This window comes from Pristis pectinata, chromosome 6 (assembly GCF_009764475.1).
Source record: "Pristis pectinata isolate sPriPec2 chromosome 6, sPriPec2.1.pri, whole genome shotgun sequence".
Classification (NCBI taxonomy): domain Eukaryota; kingdom Metazoa; phylum Chordata; class Chondrichthyes; order Rhinopristiformes; family Pristidae; genus Pristis; species Pristis pectinata.
In genome coordinates, this window is record NC_067410.1 from 61668465 (window position 1) to 61691592 (window position 23128).

The 23128-nt window shown below is 42.2% G+C and overlaps 1 protein-coding gene across 1 annotated transcript in view; it reads right to left on the reverse strand.

Moving 5' to 3' along the window:
- The window catches only part of crocc2 (ciliary rootlet coiled-coil, rootletin family member 2), a 203712-nt gene that overhangs the window by 56680 nt on the left and 123904 nt on the right, over positions 1-23128 (reverse strand). Inside the window, exons 24-30 of the mRNA XM_052018582.1 lie at positions 21505-21743; positions 20872-21031; positions 18594-18761; positions 14220-14577; positions 12337-12542; positions 8165-8285; positions 1096-1259 (exon numbers count right to left, since the gene is read on the reverse strand). Of these exons, the coding sequence (XP_051874542.1) occupies positions 1096-1259; positions 8165-8285; positions 12337-12542; positions 14220-14577; positions 18594-18761; positions 20872-21031; positions 21505-21743 (1416 nt within the window). The remainder of the gene's footprint in view (positions 1-1095; positions 1260-8164; positions 8286-12336; positions 12543-14219; positions 14578-18593; positions 18762-20871; positions 21032-21504; positions 21744-23128) is intronic.

Here is a 23128-nt window from a genome sequence, read left to right on the forward strand (position 1 = left end):
TACAGCCCTTTGCCTCTTCTACCTATCACCTCTCAGCTTCTAACCCTCCTCTCCCTCCCCCAACCTTCTTATTCTGGCTTCTGTCCTCTTCCTTTCCAGTCCTGATGAAGGGTCTTGGCCCGAAATATCGACTGTTTATTTCTCTCCATTGGTGCTGCCAGACCTGCTGAGTTCCTCCAGCACTTTTTGTGTTCTGATCAACCTCAGTACATTCCTCTGACCAAGTGGATTTGTCATGGCAACTTCCCGTTTCACCTTCCAACTGACCGTATTAGACTACTGAAAACTTTCAAGTTAGTTGGACTTTTACAGAGAACAGTAGCGCCCTGGGTAGTGTTATGGAACAGAAGGACCTAGGAGTACAAGTACATGGTTCCCTGAACGTGGTGTTGAAGGTAGACAGGGTGGTGAAGGAGGCTTTTGGCACACTGGTCTTCATCAGTCAGGGCACTGAGTATAGAACTTGGGATGTTATGCTGCAGTTGTACAAGACATTGGTGAGGCCACATTTGGAATATTGTGTTGAGTTTTGGGTCACCCTGCTATAGGAAAGATGCCATTAAGCTGGAAAGAGTGCAGAAACAATTTACGAGGATGTTGCCAGGACTCGAGGGACTGAATTATAGAGAGAGGCTGAGCAGGCTAGTACTTTATTCATTAGAGTGTAGAAGAATGAGGGGTGATCTTATAAAGGTATATAAAATCATGAGGAGCATTGACAGAATGAATATACACAGTCTTTTTCCCAGAGCTGGGGACTCAAGAACTAGAGGGCACAGGTTTAAGGTGAGAGGGGAGAGATTTAATGGGAACATGAGGGGCAACTTCTTTCCCCAGAGGGTGGTCCGTATATGAAATGAGCTGCCAGAGGAAGTAGTTGGAGGCAGGTATATTAACATCATTTAAAAGACACTTGGACAGGTATATGATCGGAAAGGTTTTGAGGGATAAGGGTCAAACGCCAACTCTAGGACTCAGTAAACATCGTTGCTCAGACATATGGGTAATAATTTGAATATTAGGCTGAATACACTGTTGGATCAGATCTGTGCTGGTTGTAGGGCACTGGCCAACTTACCCTTCAACAACCATTACCTGATGAGCCCGCCTCTCCCCTTCAGATGACTGCAGATTCTGCTCCAAGGTGGCCACCTGCTCAGCCAGGGCCTTCCTCTCTCGGTCTCCACGTTTGTTGGTCTCTTCTTGCAGCATGAGCGCAGTTTGAGCATTGTTCAATCGTCCGTCTAATCCACGCTTCCCTTTAAAGCAAAGTAAGGAAATGGAAACTCTGGAATTTCAGGGGCAACGTGTCAAAATTCAAGCCTCCTGCCATCCAACAGTTCCATCTCAGACACTTGTTGCCATAATCTATCATAGGATCTTAAGGACTAAAAGGAGCAGGTCATTCAATATTTCCATCCTGCTCCACAATCAAATAAAACCATTGCTCTTCTTTTACCTCAGCTCCACTTACCTCTGTGCCCATGTCCCTTAATCTCTTCCATATCTGTATCATTTAACAACTGGGCTGAAAGTAATTTTCAAATGTTGCTATTGGGTCAGAAAGCATAAGTAATATGTCAGCATTTGAGACGCATCTAAACAAGTACTTGAATCACCTAGGCACAGGAGGCTCTGGGCCAAGTGCCAGAGCATAGGATTAATATGGATGGGTGCCCACTGGTCAGCGAGGACATGGTGGGCCGAATACCTGTTTCCATGCTATGTGACTCCATGGAAATGAAAAAGGGAGTGCTAGATCGTTAGGCATGTTAATAAGGGAAGACATAAGGAATGACATTGGCTCAAAAGGTCAAGATGTTGAGTCAGAATGGTGGAGATAAGTGACAACAAGAAACACTGATAGAAGTAGTTAATAGGCAATAGCCACTATCTTAGGGGGAGTATTAATCAAGAGAAGCTTGTAAGAAAAGTGATACTATAGTTATGGGAGACTAACACACATAAGGCCTGGTAAATCAAACTGCCGGTTTGAAAGACAAATTCATAAAATGCATTTGGGACATTCTGTTGGACACTAGAGCATGAAAGAAACCAAGGAGCAGGTTATTTCATATCCCGTTGTGAGCAATGAGGCAGGGTTAAATACTCATCTGATAAGGGATCCTGAAAGGAAAGTGATCACGATTTTATACGGTTTTGAATTGTTTGAGAATAATACATCAACTTTGAAATTAAATCCAGCCTATTAATGAGGAATAAGGGCAAGATGACTAAGTAAGTTTGACAATTTACGTTAAAATGTTTGCAGATAGATAACAAAGATAAACATTTAAGACAAATAGAAACAGAAAATGCTGGAAAAACTTCAGTTCTGCTCAGTTGTCAGTTCTAATGAAGTGTATCAGACCTGAAATGTTAATTGTCTCTCTCTCCACAGATGCTGCCTCACCTGCTGAGTGCTTCCAGCATTTTCTGTTTTTATTTCAGATTCCCAAAATCTGCAGTTTCTTTTATTTTCATTTAGGACAAATATGCACTTCAGAAATAAATTCATCGTGGGAAAAGTGATCCTTCTCCAGGTAAATAAAGAATTTAGAAACCATCGAACGTGAGCAAAAAATTGACATACAGGGAGGGGATATATAAGAGTAAATTGCTATGAAATATGAAAATAATTAAAGCTCCCACCACTGTGTAAAAAGAGTAAGAAATAGATATTTAATGGTAGAGGAAGCAGAAATTGTAATAGGAATGAGGATGACACAAGAGACCAATAGGTTATATCAGTTTTTCCTGTAGAACTAGTGGGAAACTAACAATTTAACAAGAAAGGGGAACTTATATCAGTAAAGAGAATGTAGCGGAGAAACTAATGAGATTAAAAGTGACAAATCTCCCGGACCCAATGACCAACATCCTAAGGTTCTAAATAGGATGACAGAAGAGACAGTGAATGCTTTGAAGGTGATATCTAAAATTCTGTAAAGATTCCTGTGGACTGGAGAACAGGAAACATGATCATACTTTCAAGAATGGGAGGAGAGAGAAGTCAGGCAACTATAGAACAGTCATCCCGAGATCAGCCCTTCACAAGATCACAAGATCACAAGATAAGGGAGCAGAAGCAGGCCATTCAGCCCATCGAGTCTGCTCCAAGGAAAAGGGAAAAAGAAATGGGGTGGGAAAAAAAGAGAGAAAAAAAAACTATTCTAATCTCATTTGCCAGCCTTATCCCCATATCCCTTGATACCCTGACTATTTAGATATCTATCTATCTCCTCCTTGAATACCCCCACTGATCTGGCCTCCACTGCTGTGCGTGGCAAGGAGTTCCACAATTTCACCACCCTCTGGGTAAAGAAACTTCTCCTCATCTCTGTCTTGAAACTGTACCCTCTAATTCTAAGATTGTGCCCTCTGGTCCTGGACACGCCCACCAAGGGAAACAGCCTAGCCACATCTACTCTATCCTTACCTGTCAACATTTTAAATGTCGCTACGAGGTCCCCTCTCATCCTTCTGTACTCCAGCGAGTACAGTCCAAGAGCCGACAAACGCTCATCATACTTAAGCCCTTTCATTCCTGGAATCATTCTCGTAAATCTCCTCTGAACCCTCTCCAACGTCAGCACATCCTTCCTAAGATGCGGGGCCCAAAACTGCGCACAGTATTCCAAATGAGGCCTCACTAGCGCCCCGTAGAGCCTCATCAACACTTCCTTACTTTTATACACTATACCTCTCGAGATGAATGCCAACATAGCATTCGCTTTCTTAACCACCGATCCAACCTGGTGGTTAACTTTTAAGGTATCTTGTATGAGTACCCCCAAGTCCCTTTGTACTACCGCACTATCAATCTTCTCTCCTTCTAGATAATAATCTACCCGCTTATTTCTACTTCCAAAGTGTACAACTGCACATTTCTCAACATTGAATCTCATCTGCCATTTCCTTGCCCATTCTCCTAAACTGTCTAGGTCCCTCTGCATTCTTTCTATTTCCTCTATGCTCCCTACTCCTCCACTTATCTTGGTGTCATCCGCAAACTTAGCCACACAACCATTTATTCCATCATCCAAATCATTGATGTACAAGGTAAAAAGGAGAGGCCCCAACACCGACCCTTGCGGCACACCACTAGTAACCGGTAACCAACCAGAACGAGATCCTTTTATTTCCACCCTTTGCTTCCTGCCAACCAGCCAATTCTCCACCCATTTTGCTACCCTGCCCATAATTCCATGACCTCTCATCTTATTAATCAGTCTCTTGTGAGGCACCTTATCGAAGGCCTTTTGAAAGTCTAAATACACAACATCTACCGCCTCTCCCTTATCCACCCTACCTGTGATTTCTTCAAAAAACTCCAATAGGTTGGTCAGACAGGACCTCCCCTTCACAAAACCATGTTGACTAGGTCCTATCTTGCCTTGCGCCTCTAGGTATTCGGTAACCTCCTCCTTGAGGATAGACTCCAATAATTTTCCCACCACTGACGTCAGACTAATAGGTCTGTAATTGCCTTTGTGCTGCCTCCCACCTTTCTTATACAACGGAACTACATTCGCTACCCTCCAGTCCTCCGGAACCATGCCAGAATCTATCGATTCCTGAAAAATAATCGCCAACGCCTCTGCTATCTCCACAGCCACCTCCTTCAGAACCCGGGGATGCACCTCATCCGGTCCGGGAGACTTATCAGCCTTAAGCCCCTTTAGTTTTCCAAGCACCTTCTCCCTATTAATCTCAATTGAACTCAGCTCCAATTCGTGAGACTCCTGACTAATGGGCACATTGCTTATGTCCTCCACGGTGAATACCGATGCAAAATATTCATTCAATTCCCTTGCCATCTCACTATCATCCATTATAATACCTCCTGCACCGTTATCAATTGGTCCTATGTCAACCCGTGTCTCTCTTTTATTCCTTATGTATTTAAAAAAACTCTTAGAATCCTTCCGAATGTTGTCCGCCAGCTTCCTTTCGTAACTCATCTTTGCTTTCCTAATGACCTTCTTAGTTTCTCTCTGCAGATTTTTAAAATCGTTCCAATCTTCTGTTTTCCCACTAATTTTTGCTACTTTGTACGCCGCCCCTTTTGCTTTTATTTTATCCTTCACCTCCCTCGTTATCCACATCTGTGCCTTTTTTCCATTCAAAACCTTCTTTTTTCTTGGAATATATCTGTCCTGCATTGTCCTTATTTCCTGTAGAAATTTCTTCCATTTTTCCTCTGCCGTCCCTCCAGCTAACTTACTCCTCCAATCAATTTGGGCCAACTCATCTCTCATACCTTTGTAATTTCCCTTATTCCACTGAAATATCGATACACCAGTTATCAGCTTCTCCTTCTCAAACTTGAAACTAAACTCAATCATATTGTGATCACTTGTTCCCAGTGGTTCCTTTACCTTTAGTTCCCTAATCACCTCGGGTTCACTACACAGCACCCAATCCAAAACAGCCGATCCCCTGGTGGGCTTCTCAATAAGTTGCTCCAGAAAAACATCCCTTAGACATTCCACAAACTCACTCTCCTGAGTACTACCGCCTTGCTGCATTTCCCAGTCCACCTTCATGTTAAAATCCCCCATAATTATCTTCACATTGTCACTCTGACATGCTTTTTCTATCTCAATCTGCAACTTATGGTCCACTTCCTGACTGCTGTTCGGGGGCCTATATATGACTGCTATTATTGTTCTTTTACCCTTGCTATTTCTCAGCTCCACCCATAAGGATTCCACCTCCTCTGACCCAATGTCCTTCCTTTCTATTGATTTTATATCGCTACTAACCATCATGGCCACACCTCCCCCTCTGCCTACCCTCCTATCCTTCCTATATACTGTATACCCCTTGACATTCAGTTCCCAATCACATCCATCATGAAGCCACGACTCAGTGATTGCAACGATGTCATATTTATTAACCTGTAGTTGTGCCACTAGGTCATCTACTTTATTCCTGATGCTACGTGCATTTAAATATAGTATGTTTAGACTGGTATCTGCTATTGATTTTATTGTACCTCTATTGATCAGCAGATTATCCTGACTTTCTACCTGTCCATCCTTCTTACTATCTTCGCTACCTACTATCTTAGACATGTTCGTGTAGACCTCATCCCCTATCCTAACATTCGGTATCCGAACATCCTCATCCCCGATCCTAACATTCTGTATCCTAACATCCGGATTTGTTGTACTTCTATTATTCAGTAAATTATCCTGACTTATCACCTGCCTGTCATTCTTGCCACCCTCAATGGATTCGTTTTTATACACTTTCTCCCTCACCTTAGCCCTTGAGAAGATGCTGGAACCCGCGACTAAAAGGGTGGTAACAAGGCACATGGAAAGTAAATTGATTAGACAATGGTCTTATAAAAAGAAAATCTTGTTTGCCAAATCCAGTTGGATTTTCTTTGAGGATGTAATTAGCAGGACGGCTCTCAGGAAAACACCAGATGAATAATATCTAGATTTTCATGTTTGATAAATCTAAAAAAAGTGATTGTGGGATTGGCCATAATATATTAGCAATGGTTAAGGATCAGAAGTCAGAAGCAGAAATAAACAGTTTTTTTCCAGCTTGGCAGGCAGATGTTTCTGCAGCACACATGACTCAGTAGAAGGCCCAGCTGTAATAATGGATGAAAAAGGATAGTGCAATTTATCCAGGTTTTCAAATGGACAGTAACAAGTTAAGTGAACAGCACAAAGATAACAAATTTAGTGCAATGTGGGGAAATGGGAGGTTATTTATGTTGGGTCAGAAGACTTAAAAGCAGAATACTTTTTAAATGGCAAGGTGATAGCAAATGTTGGTGCACAGAAGTGATCAGATGCACTGGTACACAAAACACTGCAAGTTAACATGGAGGTAGAGCAAGTGATAAGTAAGACAAGTAGCACATTGGCTTTTGTTACAAGCAGCATGTTGACCTTTATTACAAGTGTGTTGAAGTACAAAGTAAAGACTTTTTACTGCAATTGGATATACATTGCTAAGACTACAAACCTGGAGTACTGTTCGCCATTTTGATTGTCTCCATGGAATATACCCTGGAGGTGATGCGATGTAATGCAGATTCACTGGGATGCTACTATACAGAGGATTGGCCAATACTCCCAGGAATTTAAAGGGAGGAAAGGTACTCTTATGGAAGAACACTGGATTCTGAGAAGGAGAGAATGGGGCAGAGACTTCCGCTGGCCAAATAGGAAACTTCTCCACTCTGAACAAGGATCTTTTGGAGTGCCCTACCCTTGGCCTAGCATGCTAGTGTGGTCTGCTTCACAATTCTCAAGGAAATTCACTGGAGCAACTGAGGACTTTAAGGTAAAATACTTTACCTTAAAGATAAGGTATCTTTATTAGTCACATGTACATTGAAACACACAGTGAAATGCATCTTTTTGCGTAGTGTTCTGGGGGCAGCCCGCAAGTGTCGCGGCGCTTCCGGCGCCAACATAGCATGCCCGCAACTTCCTAACCCGTACGTCTTTGGAATGTGGGAGGAAGCTGGAGCACCCAGAGGAAACCCACGCAGGCACGGGGAGAATGTACAAACTCCTTACAGACAATGGCCGGATTTGAACCTAGGTCGCTGGCGCTGTAATAGCGTTATGCTAACCGCTACGCTACCGTGCCTGCACACACACACACACACACACACACACACACACACACACACACACACACACACACACACACACACAAAACAAAGTTTTGGTGAAGGGTCAAGTATCTGAAATGTTTCTCTCTCCACAGATGCTACCTGACTTGCTGTGTGTTTCCAGAACTTTCTGTTTTTATTTTATGATGTGTTTGAGCTTCTGTTTGTCTGGATTAAGAATTCTAGTTCCCACTCTCATGTTCTCCATTGTCGCTCCAATTGTTATCAAGCTAATTTAGCACAGACCATGTAACTAATCCTGTTCAATATGGTGATGATGTGATCATTAAATTACCAAATTAGTAACCCAAAAGTCTAGACTAACAATCCCAAGATCTGAGTTCCAATCCTACCACGACAACTGTGGAATTTAAATTAGTTAAAAGACTGGCAGAAGTAAACTGGATTGCTGTAAACACCCACCTAGTCCACTAGTATGCTTCAGGATAGGAAATTAGCCACTCTTAACTGGTCTGGCCTTTATGTGACTGTTTCCCACACCACGCTACCCACCTTCCTCTGCCTCGGTCAGGGATTTCTGGAGCTGCTGAGCACGTGTGTTCATCCGGTCTCGCTCTGTTTCCACCTGCGCCAGCTTCCGGGACAGATTCGCCAGCTGAATATGAGCCTCATCCTAAATTAGGAACCAAACAACAAGTCTTGAAACCTCCTCCTGACTGTCCATGAATGGTCTAAGCCATGCGGAGTCTGACTGTGTTAAGATCAGAATGTTACCAAACTGTAACTAATGTTCTTCAGGGAAGAACATCTGCTTTCTTTGCCTGATCTGACCCATATGAGACTCCACAGAGTTAACTATGGAATTGCTTAATAAGTCAATCCTTATACTTACAGTGACATGGAAGGAGGCCATTTGACTCACTGGGTCCATGCCTGCTCTCAGGAGAGCAATCCCATTTGTCCCATGCCCCCTCTCCTTATTTCCCTGCACTTTGTTCTCTTTCGGGCCCAGTAATTCTCCTTTGAATCTTTTCACCATTATCCCACACTACAAGGTATATTACAGTGGTCCATTAACCTACCAATTAGTTACACTAAACCAAAGTGACACTGACTGCAATGGTTACATGGGGAGGTTCACCGTCACCATGTAAGGGTGATTAGAGATGGGCAATAAATAATATTTTTTCCTGAGATACCCATATCCCATGTCTGAAACAAATGTGCAGTTTTCAGGGAGCTGATGATTGTCAGAGACAAAATCTGAATGATGAAAGTTAAAAGCCCACCTCCCAGCCAGCCCCAACCCTGTATAGCTATTCCAGTCCATGTAAGAGGTCCTGTGATCCATCCAAAGAAGAACAAGGAACATCCCCTGTTGTCCTGGTCAACCTGCTTCCCTCCACCAGCACAATGAAACCATCAAATTAACTGATCATTCGTGTTATGTACTGTTTTGAAATCTTGGCCTGTCCAAAGTTGACAGCTCTGTTTGCCTGCACAATAATAATTCCCCGGATATTAAGCACTTTGCAAAGTCTCAGAATACCACTTAAACTCCAGCCTCTTCCCTTTATTTTCGTTTTCTTATTCTCTTTAAACTGAAGGGACCTACCCTCTCCGAATGCAGGTAAGTCTGCAAGGGTTCCTTTCATATCTCTTCTTCTTAACAGACATCAGCAACATAATGTTTCCCTTTACTTGGAGAGCAACAGTTTGCCCAGTGGTGGGCAAGATGATCCAGGCTTGCAAAGGGGCCTTTGTTGATTTTACCAGCTGCTGCAAGGATAATTTGTCTCATTTAGTGCTGCATCAAGGATCAGCACACCACTCTCCTTCCTCCTGCTTTCAGACTGTAAACTCATGTACTGTGAAGAGTGCTAAACTCTAAAGCCTTGGCTTTGAAGTTGGTCATCAGTATGCATGTGGGTGCTGCAAGGAAGGACTGGGAGGGGAGGGAAGAGTTGTACGTGTGGGGTCGGGGATTCGGGGGGGGGGGGGTGCAAGAAAAAGTCTCCTTGTGCTTGAAGACTGAAATGTTTCTGTTGAGAAATACGGTGGCAGCGCAGATATTCAGATTGGTTCAAAGAATCAAATCCAAAAAACACGCCAAAAAAAGGCCTGCCAAACATGAGAAATGCCATACAGCACAGCAGTGACTTTGAGTGTGGAAGTCACAGGACTGTGTATCTGTTCTCTCTGAGAAACTCCAGGGACTGACTGTAAACCTTCACACTTCCCTTCTGCAACCAACGTGCTTTTAAAATCCAAGTTTTCATCACATAACCATCACTTCCTGACGTACCTCAGCTTTTTCCATCTTCTTTCTCACCCCTCCCATCAGACAGAAGATAGTAAAGCTTGGGAACACGTACTACCAGGCTCAAGGACAGCTTCTATCCTGCTGTTATAAGATTCTTGAATGGACCTCTCATATTTAAATTTTTAAAAATTTTTAAAAAATTTTATTTACAGTGTGGTAACAGGCCCTTCCGGCCCAACGAGTCCGCGCCGCCCACTTTAAACCCAAATTAACCTGCCCGTACATCTTTGGAATGTGGGAGGAAACCGGCGCACCCGGAGGAAATCCACGCAGACACAGGAGAACGTACAAACTCCTTACAGACAGCGACGGGAATCGAACCCCAATCGCTGGCGCTGTAATAGCGTTGCGCTAACCACTACGCTACCGTGCCGCTATGCTAAAGATGAATCCTTGATCTCTCAATCTACCTCATTGTGGCCCTTGCATTTTCTTTGTCTACCTGCACTACACTTTCTCTGTAACTGTAACACTAAATTCTGCATTTTTTTCCCTTTTATACTACCTCAATGTTCTTATGTATGGAATGATCTGTCTGGATGGTCGCAAACAAAAGCTTTATGACAATAATAAACCAATCACCAATTATTGTAGCATTAGTGGTGTGCTACTCTCAGACGCTCACCCTCCCCTATAAAGGAATCATTCAGCACCAAGGTAGAAGATGAAGACATCTGATCTTCCTTTCGTTCACACTCCAGTCTTGACCAATGAAAGGTGGCATTTTCACTATGACTTGTGCTCTGGAAACTCAACTTCATGAACTCACCCGACATTAAAGGCGCAAGAGACAGAGTCAAGCTCTATGGCAGGAGTTGGGATAAATTCATATCATCAGAAGAGGAACCTAGACTAACATCAGGTGTGTTCAGTGTGAATCTGTGACACCTGATTCTATTTCTGACACTCATAATTGATCTCCAGAGATCACCTTGATAACGTTATGCTATCAAACAGTCAACATGAAACCTGGCTGTAAACAACTTGTTGAAGAATAATCCCAAAAATCTATTAAATACTGTTCTTGACAAGTGACCACATGACAGCAAGGTGGGCTGGCAAGGGGCAACAATGCAACTGGCATTGCTCTCCTTGTAAACTATTAATCCACCCACACCAAATTTATCTTCATTTAACACTAGCAGAGTGATAAATTCACCAATTAATGGCCTGTGGAATATAATCTCCAAATTTGAGCAAGCACCCAGTGTTGAGGAGGAAATAGGGAGATATTGGACTGTTCCAGGACCATCTGACTTGCCATAGATCCTTGATTGTGATTATTGTCCATTTTCTTACAGACATATGATGTGTAAAAGCAATATTTACAGAAGAGAGGCTATCCCTCTCAGCCCCTCCAACAATTTTGCTCCCTTGCTACTGCCTCTCTCCTCCTGCTCCAGCTAAACCTGACCATGTAAAGACCTTGGCAACTGTATGAACCTGAGGTGAGTTCCAAACTCCTCCTCCATGCATTAGCAAGCCAACTTATTAGTCCTTCTGCCTGATTCTTCTCCTACACATCTGAACCTACTATGTGTATCTCTGCAATCAAACAACCCCCTGGACAATGCACTCACTCATCAGCTCATTCCTGGCTCAGTTACATTTATTTCCATTCCCAACAAGATCAAATTTAATAATCTTTTTAAATCCTTCCAAGACCTCATCTAGATTGACTTCTGCCACTTCTGATAGCCTGGCACCTCAGATCCAATTTTTCCGTTTCAAGTTACTTGGCTAGTAATCCAGAAGCCTGGACTAACAATCCAGAAACTCAAGTTCAAATTCCACCATGACAGCAGTGGGATTTAATTTTTTTTAATAATTTGGAACAACTATTCTTTAATGACCACAAAAACAAATGATTGTTGTAAGAAATGTGTTGTCCTTACCCAGTTTGACCTATACATAACTTCAGAACACCAATGTAGTTGATTTAAATGCCCGCTAAAATGGAGTGGTAAGTCATCCAGTTGCCACCATCAACTTTTCAAGGGCAAGTAGGGATAGGCAATAAGTAAAATACTGATCTTCTTAAATGTTCTCCCATCTCCACCTCTTGTTGTCCCACTATTGGTGGCAATCTGAGCAATTTCTCCTTTTACAGGGCAACTTTCAGGCAAAGTGTTTAATACATTTTAGGGAATATTCTCCCAAATTCCCCCCCCCAAACTCTGGCCTGCAAAAGTCCCACTTTACTTTCGAAATTTGGTGACTGCTTCTCAGTTTCCAATCATGAATTGTCTCTGATGATTTCCTATGTTAAAGGCATTACCTATATGGACATTGCTGCACTGGGATCATCTGCGCTAATCACATAAAAGTAACAGACCAATTTATTCCACGTATGCAGTGGCGTGGGAGCAGTTGAATACATTAGAGTTCTGAGATACTTCACCCTGTGCCTTTGTGTGTCACGAAGTTCCTGCAGGAAATCTTGTAGTGCACCTTTAACCACTTCAGGGTCAACATCTGCCGCGTACTGTTCGCCTCGGGCAGGTGACCTGGAACTGTAAGGTGAGCTGGAAAGGCTGTGGCTGGGAGATCCGGCTTGTGGGACTGGGCTGGCCCGTCCATCAGTGGTGGTGAAGGTGTTGTCAAATCCTAGGGTTTCAGGACACAAGGAGTCCAATTAATCACAGAATTGGAATTATAGAACAATTCCAGCATAGAAAGAGGCCATCTGGACAGTGGAATGCAAACTGTCTCCATGTAAATTAATCTAGTCAGTTCCACTTCCATGCCCTCTTCCCACTGCCCTGCAAATTATTTCTTTCCAAATAATTTACAGCTCTCTTTTGACTACTACAATTGAATCTAACTCTACTATTCTTTCAGCGACTGAATTCTGGACCCCACCTTGCGCTGTGTAAAAATACATTTCCTCACATCACTTTTGGTTTATTTGCCAATGGTTAGTCCAGATGAAGGGTTTTGACCCAAAATGTTGGCTGTCCATTTCCCTCCATAGATGCTGCCTGACCTGCTGAGTTCCTCCAGTGCTTTTTGTGTTGCTCCAGATTCCATCATCTGCAATCTCTTGTGTCTCCCCTCACTGACGTTCTCTGTTACTTATTAGTGAGACATGAGTTGCCTTTAACAATTTCATGTTGGCTTTCTCTAATTAATCCACATTTCCAAATGACTCTAATTCTCCCACTGATTATTCTTTCTGGAGCTTTCCTCACCAAGGTTAAACTGACTGCCCTGTAGTTACTGGTTTTATCCACACATTCTTTTTTGAACAAGTGTGTAACATTTGCAATATTCAAGTCCTCAGGCACCACCCCTAAAGCTACAGATGCTTGAAACACAGGGTAGACAAGATGGCTGGATCCATGTAGCCTGCCCTGTGCTCCTGGTGGCAGAGATCATTTACACAAACATGCTCTGAACATCATTTCTCCTTCCCTCCTATCCACTCTCCCCCTTCTGCCTAGTTCCAACCCCACAGCCAGATAATCTCCCAGGAAAGGCATAAACCCCTCAGAAATCCACAGCGTCAACAGGAAAATTAGATTTTCAAAAAATTCCCTAAGTGAGGCTGAACTGTTTTAGATATTTTCCGTTACCAAACAGGTTTAAACCTATCTCCTACTGACGGGGGAAGGTGTTCTCTGAGGTCTAGCTTTGGATGAAGAGTACACTAGATCACACACTTTCCAAGAATCTTCTTCTGTTTTTGAGGTTGGAGAGTCATAGAATCGTACAGCACAGGAAAGGGCCCTTCGCCTCACCACGTCTATGCCAACCTTTATGCCCGTCAACGTTAATCCATTTGTCTATTCAATTGTCTGTCTAAATGCCTCTTAAATGTGGTAATTCTATTTGACCACCACCACCTCCTCTGGCAGTGAGTTCCAGAGATCAACCACTCTCTTACCCCTCAGCTCCCCCTTAAAACTCCTTCTTCTCATGTTAAACTGATGCCCTCTTGTTTTTGATTCCCCTACCAATGGAGAAAGAATTTCTACCATGGGAGAAAGAAATAAAATAGAGCAGGTGTGTTTAATAAATAAGGGTGAGCAGCTTGGGAATAGTGATCATAATGAAGATCAAATTCAGCAAGAGTTTATACAAAAACTAGAAAATTAATTTGAATAGGAAGATTTTAGAAAGGTGAGAGAATAGAGATATGATGGTGCTGGTTTGTCAGAACAAATCAGGCAGAGGGAACAATCAGTGTTCAAGAACAATGAAATCCAGGGTTCAGTAATAAGCAAACTTACAAACAACAGCAATGATCAGGTAAACTGAACTGCTCCCTGTTAGGTTTGGTACCTTTGGTGGGAGAGAGGGGTCTCCGTGGCGATGGACTTCGTCCGGAACGCCCAATTCCTAAGGTTCTCCGCAGTGTAGAGTGCAAGCTATCCAACCTGAACTCTATATCCTTCTTGGCAGTCTCCACTTTAGCCAGTTCAGCTTCAAGACCAGTGACACGTCCTTCCATGGCATGAATCTTCAGCACCAGTTCATCTGCTTCCTCTTGGGCTCGCTGCAGCTTCTTTTCCAGATTGCGGTTGTTGTCTCGGAACTTCTTCTCATTCAACTGGCAGTTCTCCAACTGTTCAAGAAGTTCTTTCTCACGTCCATGGAACTTACTTTCCACATCTACTATTTTCTTTTGAAGGACAGCAATCTGCAAAAAGTAAGCAATATACAAGACTTATCACTTTCAGTCATACTTCAGACCAACAGTGCTGAGACATACTGATCAAAGGTTCTTCACTTTATCCATGTGGTTACAATGAATGAATTAGGTAAGTTCTTTCCAGGTCCTAATCTGAGGATCTCAATTTTACACTGACTGAACCAGTCTTAAATCAACTGCTTTCGACCTCTTGGCATGGGAGTAAGCCAAGAGTGAAAGTACTGATACTGATTTGTTACTCCAAAAGCACTCCTTTCAAACCATCACTCAATCATAATTATGCAATGGTACCAATTCCAAGAGCATTGAGACACAATGATTAAGTAAAACTGACCACAGAACACATTTTTTCAAAAGCCGAGAATGGAATGTGTATAATAGCCATCTGTTGGATGTCAATACTGCCTCTGCCATTGTCAAGAAATTTGTATCCTTCTCAAAACTTCACCTCCCATGTAACCACATCCTCTAATCTAATTAATCTACGTGACTGGGGAAATCAAATTAGGGGATGAATTCCTGAAATGTATACGAAATGCATTTCCAGATCAGTATGTTGAAGAACTAGCTGGGGAACAGGAAATTTTAGATCTAATTCTGTGCAAGGGTTAATTAATAAGCTTGTTGCAAAGGGGCCTCTAGGAAAGAGCGACAATAAGATAATAGAATTTTATATTGTTTTAATGTATTGTAGTTCAATCTGAAATCATCGTTTCTAATCTAAACAAACTATGAAGGGCTGAGGTGTAGGTTCTTGGGGAAAACTGTGGGAACAATATTGATAGTGAACAGATAATGGCAACATTTAAACAAATAATCCATGATATGCAACAAATATACATTCTTTTGAGGCACAGAGGCACAACAGAGAAAGTGGTCCACCCATGGATTGCAACAGAAATTAAGCACAGTATTAAAATTAAGGAAAAACCTTTAAAAAGTTTCCAGGAAAAGCAGTGAACTTGAGGACTGGGAATGTTGTAGAACTCAACATGGACTGACTAAGAAATTGATAAAGGGAAAACAGAATATTAAAGCAAACTAATGAAAAACATAAGAACACACTGCAAGAGATTCTACATGTAAAAAGGGAAAGACTAGCGAGGACAAATGTGAGTCCCTCATAGACAGGCATGGGATAATTTAAATGGGGAATATTGCAATGTCTGAGGAATTACATATACTTCGTGTTCGTCTTCACAGAAGAAAACATAAAAAACCTCCCAGAAATACTGGAGAGCTTAGGGTCCAGTGTGAACAAGGAAGTTAAAGAGATCAGATTTAGTAATGAAATACTGCTGGAGCTTGAAGACTGATAAATCCCAAGGCCCTGATGGTCTACATTCTAGAGTTTTGAAGGAGGCGGCTGTGGACACAGTGGATGCTCTCATTATCATCTTCCAAAGTTCTATGGATTCTGGGATAGTTTTTTGCAGATTGGAGGATAGTAAATATGATCCAAATTATTTAAGAAAGAAGGATGAGAGAAAATAGGGAACTACAAACCTTTTAGCCAGACATTGGTAGTTGGAAAAATATTGAAATCTATTATAAAGGATATGTTACTATTTAGAAAATACAATATGACTGAGTAGAATCAACATGTATTCATGAAAAGCAAATCATGTTCAACTAATTTTGGAGTTCTTTGAGGATGGATTTAATGGAGTGGATGAGGTGGGACCATTGCATATGGTACATTTGGATTTTCAGAATACTTTTGCACAGAGGTTTGCAAAACACAAAATTACAGCTCATGGAACTAGGAATAACATACCTAATATAGATTCACACTACTTTGTTGCATCTACTTAAATTAATAGATGTTTATCACATACATTATTGACATGAGGTGAATGTGGGCGACATGATTAATAAGTTTGCAGATGGCATGAAAATTGGTGGTATTGTGGATAGTGAGGAGTGCTGAGTGATATTGATCAACTGGTGGTTTGGGCAGGGCAATGGCAAATGGAATTTCGCTCTGATAAATGTGAGGTGATGCATTTTGGGTGGATTGGAGGGGCAAGGTTTTAATAATAGGATATGTGCCATGAATAGTAGGGCTTTAAGGAGTATTGAGGAACAAAGGGATTTTGGTGTACATGTCCAAAGATCACAAGACAAGGGAGCAGAAGTAGGCCATTCGGCCCATTGAGTCTGCTCCACCACTTCACCATGAGCTAAACGATTCTCCCATCTAGCCCCAATTCCCGGCCTTTTCCCCATATCCCTTGATAACCTGACTAATTAGATACCTATCAATCTCTTCCTTAAACACCCCCAATGATTGGGCCTCCACAGCCGTATGTGGCAAAGAATTCCATAAATCCACAACCCTCTGGCTAAAGAAATTTCTCCTCATCTCTGTTTTAAATGGGTATCCTCCAATTCTAAAACTGTGCCCTCTTGTCTTGGACCCACCCACCAGGGGAAACAACTTAGCCACATCTACTCTGTCCAATCCTTTCAACATTTGATATGTTTCTATGAGGTCCCCTCTCATTCTTCTATACTCCAATGAATACAGTCCAAGAGCCGACAAACATTCCTCGTATGTAAGCCCTTGCATTCTAGGAATCATCCTCGTAAATCTTCTCTGAACCCTCTCCAACATCAGTACATCCTTTCTAAGATAAGGGGCCCAAAACTGCACACAGTATTCCACATGAGGTCTCACCAGTGCCCCACAGATCCCTTAAGGTGGCAGCACAGAAAGACAGGAGGTGAAGAAGACATACAGGATGCTAGCCTTCATTAGCCATGGCACAGAGTGGAAAAGCAGGGAGGTCTTGATACAACTTTACAAAACGTTGGTTAGGTCAGAGTTGGCATACTGTATACGGTTCTGTCCACTACACTATAGGAAGGATGTGATTACACTAGAGAAGGTGCAGGGAAAATTCACCAGGATGTTGCCTAGGATGGAATGTTTCAGAGACTGGATAGGCTGGGTTTGTTTTCTCTGGAGGTGTGACCCAATAAAAATATACAAAATTATGTGTGGCATAGAGAGGATAAATAGTAAGAAACCTTCCTGCATGGCAGAGATGTCTAATACTAGGTTCAGGGTGAGGCGCAAGAGGTTTAGAGGAGATCTTAAGAAGAAGTGGTTGGAATTTGGAGTGCACTAGCTGAGAGGTGGTAGAGATAGGTATTCTCATAACATTTTGATAAGCACTTGAATTGCCAAGGTATGATAAATAAACTGTGGACCAAGTGCTGGTCAATGGAATTAGTATAGGTGGGTACTTGGTGGTTGGAATGGACAGAGTAGACTGAAGGGCCTGTTCCTGTGCTGTATGAGTCTATGACTCCATTGCACGGACATATAACCCATACCCTCTGAATATAGACCTCCGCTGTGGGGTGACTTAGTGCCTTCATGAAGGTAGTCTTCAAGGCTCTGAGACTGCCTACCGAGTAAGCTTCATGTTTGAGTAGGGAGAAACTGTTTCTACAGATAGTCCATCGACATTTTGATGCCCTGGAGCTGAGCTGCTGAAAGGCTCTGAGTCACAGGGGCCTGATACCTGCTGTCTTCAATCTTCTCCACACTGCACCTCTTCAGTGTGAGTTGTACTCTGCTCACACTGAAGAGGTGCATGAGCCAGCGAGTGCTGTCGTGAAAAGGGGGTTGAGTTTCTGCTCGTCATATCTCTGCCCTGGGTAGAAGAGCATTCTGCTCACACATGCATCTCTCTGATGATGCAGGGAAGATCTTGCTGAGTGAAATCACTTCTTGCCTTTGAATCAAAAGCTACGCTTTGAAGTCTACCTTCGGATTGTGCACCTAATCCTTCCAGTTTTCCAGTGTAGGTTGATGAAGGTTGGACATTTGAACAATTATGTTTAACACCATCTCTGTCTGCCTACTCTGGTGCATGGAAATATTTCACAGAACAGTTCAAAGAATGGTAACATTCACAACAGCCCAACAAAAGGTATAATAGAGTTGAATAATGTTGTTGTAAGGCTTCTATAGTAATAATGATTGATCCCACCTCTTTGCGAGCTGTTTCACGGCCTACTTCTGCCTCTGTAATCTTCTGCTTCAGGCCAAGAGATTCCTGCCTGCTCTCCTCACCACGTTGTTCATCCAATACTATGCGGGACTGCAGCTCTACCACTTCCTTGCTCTTCTTCACAATCTCGTTGTCCAACATCTTTACCTGAGGAAACAGCAGAGTTAGCAACAAAGGGATCAGCAAAGAGCAGATATGGAAGTGGGTTTCTGGGCTTTGTGTTTTCACACAGTCAAATAAAGGTATTTGCTGTGAAGAATGTGTAGAAACTGGCACTACACCCATCACACTCTCTTGTGCCGCAGACCAAATCAAAGGCAATGTACCTCACCATGGATTCTGCCCAATGTCAAGTGAATGGAATTAAATTGGTTTATTATTGTCATATCTACCGAGATATAGTGAAAATCCTAGTTTCGCAAGCCATCCAGACAGATCATTTCAAAACATAAGTACATCGAATTAGTACAAGGGAAAAGCAATTACAGAATGCAGAATATAGCGTTACAGTTACAGAGAAAGTGCGATGCAGTGGGAACATTCTCTTTAAATTTTCCCTATTGCTTAAACATAAACAAACAAAGCCGCCAATTATTCATCCATCTACATCTACTATCTGAACCAGTGCTGGTGTTCTCTCAAGATATTATGTTCCTGCTGTCCTTCATAAATCCTGAACTCTCCCTCTTCCATTCAGCGTGCTTTATGGAGCATATGGCATTCTCAGTCTACAACTTCCAATCCCAGCTAACTTTGAAGCAAGTGATGAGATGTATGAAGTGAAAGGAACATGTAAGACTGCACATGTTATACATTGTATCAATAGAGAGAAGGGAAGTCATGCTGAACCTTTATAAATCAATAGTCCACTTTCAACTGGACAAGGATGTGAGGACACCAGAGAGGGCTCAGAAAAGATTTGCAAGAACAGGTTCGAGGATGAGAGGCTGCAGTTAGAAGGACAGATTGGAGAGACTCACTGTTTTCTATAGATAAAGCTGAGGGGGGATCTGATAGAAGTAAATAAAATGATAAGGGATCTGGATAACATGGAGAATGGAGGAGTCAAGGAATGGAAATCATTGGTACAAAATAACGGGGAAGAGAAGTAAGAGCGTCATGAAGGAAAACTAGCAAGGAATTCTTTATTTCAGCAGGTAGATGCTGAGATACTCTTTCTATGGATGCATCAGTGGTGATACTGCTGTCTGAATTCCATTACCAAACCCTGCAGCTACAGGGCCCCACAGTAATGACAGCAGCTGCCACATGTGTGACACTAATCTCTGCAAAATTAAAGATGTGATTTGCTGTAAATAAGGTCATATTTCAATAGTGCTAGTACTCAGGGCTTTTTTTATGAGGAAGTCTCAAATAATAGGTATCAAAAATCTGAATGTTTCTCAGTAAAATTACACACCTTGGTGCTTTCCCTTTTAATACTGTATAACTAGTGGAAGTCCGACTGCTATGTTGCAGAGTTGCCAATGTGGCTGAAGAGAATTAAGAGTGAAATAAGGGAAAAACTTTTTAACACAGTGTCTGGTTGGAATCTAGAACACACTGCTAACAGAAATGATGGAAGCAGGTTGCATTATGGCCTTCATGAGGGAAATGGATAAATATATGGTGGGCCAGGCTCTGGAAATGAGGTTGGGAGTAGGGATGGGACCAGGGATTTACTCTGTAGAGAGTTGGTAAGAACATAAAGGGTCAAATGGTCTCCTTTTGCTGGGACCATTTTGTGATCCCATGTTGTAAAATTCTCTGCAGGACAGGGGTTAAGTAAACCTGATCCATATTCCTTGACAATTCAGAAGACCAAAGCATCATTACCTGAGAATGATTGTGCAAAGAAAGCTCAAAAGACTTTGATTTATCTCACAACTTCCCTGGTTCACAGGTTGTTCCAAAACATTTGATTTTTCTTTTGACATGTAGTCACAATTGTAATATAAGAAATATAGCCAGTCATTAGATATTTTTATAACTTTGAGTTGAGCTGTACTGTAAATATACAGGGTACAGGCAATGAATTCAGCATTTAAAACAACAACAGAAAAAGCTGGGGACACTCAGAGTTATGTCTCAGGTCAACCACGCTTCATCAGTTCCCACAATGGTGAAAGGTCATCAAGCTGATTAATTAACTCTGTTTCTCCTACAGATGCTGCCTGATCTGCTGAGTATCTCCAGCATTTTCTGTTTTTGTTTCAGATTTCCAGTATTGCAGTTTTTCAACTGAATGCACTCTCACCTGACGTCGAAGTTCCTGCAATTCTCTCCGGGCGTCCAGTCTGGACTTTTCCACTTCCCTGAGGTTTGCGCGCAGTTCTCCTGCCTCATTCTGAACCGTAGTTTTGGCTTCTTCCAAGATGTTGATCTTCTGCTCCTTCTCCTCATTTGTTCTCTTTAAACTAGCCGCAGAGGTACCAAATCAGCTCTTATAAATTAGACATGTAACAAAAGCACGAAGTCAAATACAGCAACATTTGGGAGAGAGAGCTGGTAGTTTGGTTAATTGTGTCTGGTTAAGGTGTGGTATAGGAGTGTGCTGAGGCTATAGTTCTGGGAAGGGTTTGATGCCTGCATTTTTTGGGGTTCAGTTTCAGTACTGTGTTTCGGATACATTTTTAACTGTGTGTTCTGGGTGTAGTTTTGTTGCTGTATTCAGAGTAAAAGTTTGCAAGGTATAACTCCCATAGACAAATGCAGCATGTACTTGGAGCACAGTTTTGAGAGTGTATTTATAGGATGGTAGTGTTTGTTAACAGAACTAGTTTTGGCTACTCTGGGTAAGTTTGCATTTGGGGTGTGGATGAGAGGGAGGTGCTTGGAGATTGGGGATTAGGAAGAGCCGTCCTGATTGCAGATTCCAAATTCACAATACCTGATTCTCTCGCTCTCAATTTTTTTGATATTATTCCTAAGCTCCTCATTGGAGTTCTGGAAGGCCTCCTTCTCCCGTACTTCATCGTTCAGAACACGTTTGAGTTCCAGGTTCTCTTTCCGTTGCACCTCCTGACCCTCCTCACTCTCTCGGACCTTTCTGTGAGCTTCGATAAGGTCTCGGCGAATTCCATCTCGAGCATCCTCCACCATGCGGAGTTGTGTCTTCAGCTCCTCCACCTGTTTACCAGCAACAGTTAGAAGACAGCATGCAGCAAATCCATAATCAATGAAATAAATCTAACATGCTTTAAAGAGCAAGGAGGGAAGCAAACAGGAATGACTTGCAAGAGTTCTGAAGAGCAAGAGACAACCATTGGATGGCTGGGATCCTTGGACCAATCTGATTGAATAGTGTCAAAGTCAAACTTGAGTTTATTGTCATGTGCACAAGTACATGTATGCATAGGTGCAATGAAAAACTTACTTGCAACAGCATCACAGGCACATAGTATCAGATAAATAGCATTCACAAGAAAAACATAAATTAAACATAAATTATACACAGTTTTTACAAGAAAGAAGACAATTAAAACAAAAAAATCAAAGTCCATTTTCATGCAAGGTGATCAAAGAGGTCATAGTGTTGCTAAACTGCAGTGATCCGAGTTGTGCCACTTATGGGGAAGTATGCACACACAACCGAAGTTGGACGAACTGCAATCATTTTCAGTACAAGTCACCTTTAATGTTCACGTGTGTTGCCAAACAAAATTTTAAACAAAGGTAGCAGAGGAGATTTTAAAATAAATGACTAAAAGTTTGGCCAATGAGGTAAGGTTTAACAACTGACAATGGCTACACGACAGAAAAGAAGCTGTTTCAGGAGATGAAATGGTTTCTGAGTTACTTAGATAGGAGTGAAACAATGGGCAACAATGGGCCATGGAAGTGAGTCAACAGAGGTGAAGACAGCCAAGACATCAGAGAGAGTGAATCACAGTATCAGTTGGTGAGTTAAGCTAACACAGATGGCAGAGTGGAATCCTCTGATGGCAGAGATGCATTACTGGAACTGTACTAACAACTAGGCCTATGAGTTGAAAAGGTGTCAAAGATAGTTTGTGCAGACAAAATATATAGGGTAGTCTTTTTAAGGACAGTAATGGTGTTGAATTTGAGAAGAACTGGCAAGAAAAAGAGCAAAGGAAAGGGTGGCTGGGAAAGTAGACCGGGTCTACAGTCAGGAGGCTGCACGGATAAAATTACTTGATGAAGGCTGTGCAGAAGCAGATGAGGAAGAGATGGTCCAGAACTGGGGAAGAATTTAACTGGATGTTGCGACAGAGTTAATAAGTCAGGGGTGGGAAGACTGCAGCAGTGGTCTCTGATATCTTGGATACTGAAAGATGTAGCAGGCTCTCCTATTGAGAATCACAGGGTATTTGTGGAAGTGGGTGCAATAACACAAATGAGGTAGTGCAGAAAGGGGTGTTCACATAGTCCACAAGCAACACAAAGAAGCTGCTTCAGAGGCTGTCCAGATCTGGCATTCTACCACTGTCAACTGCCATAGGTGTTTTGGACCATTCAGATGCCTACAATGCTCAGAGAGCAGAGGGGGC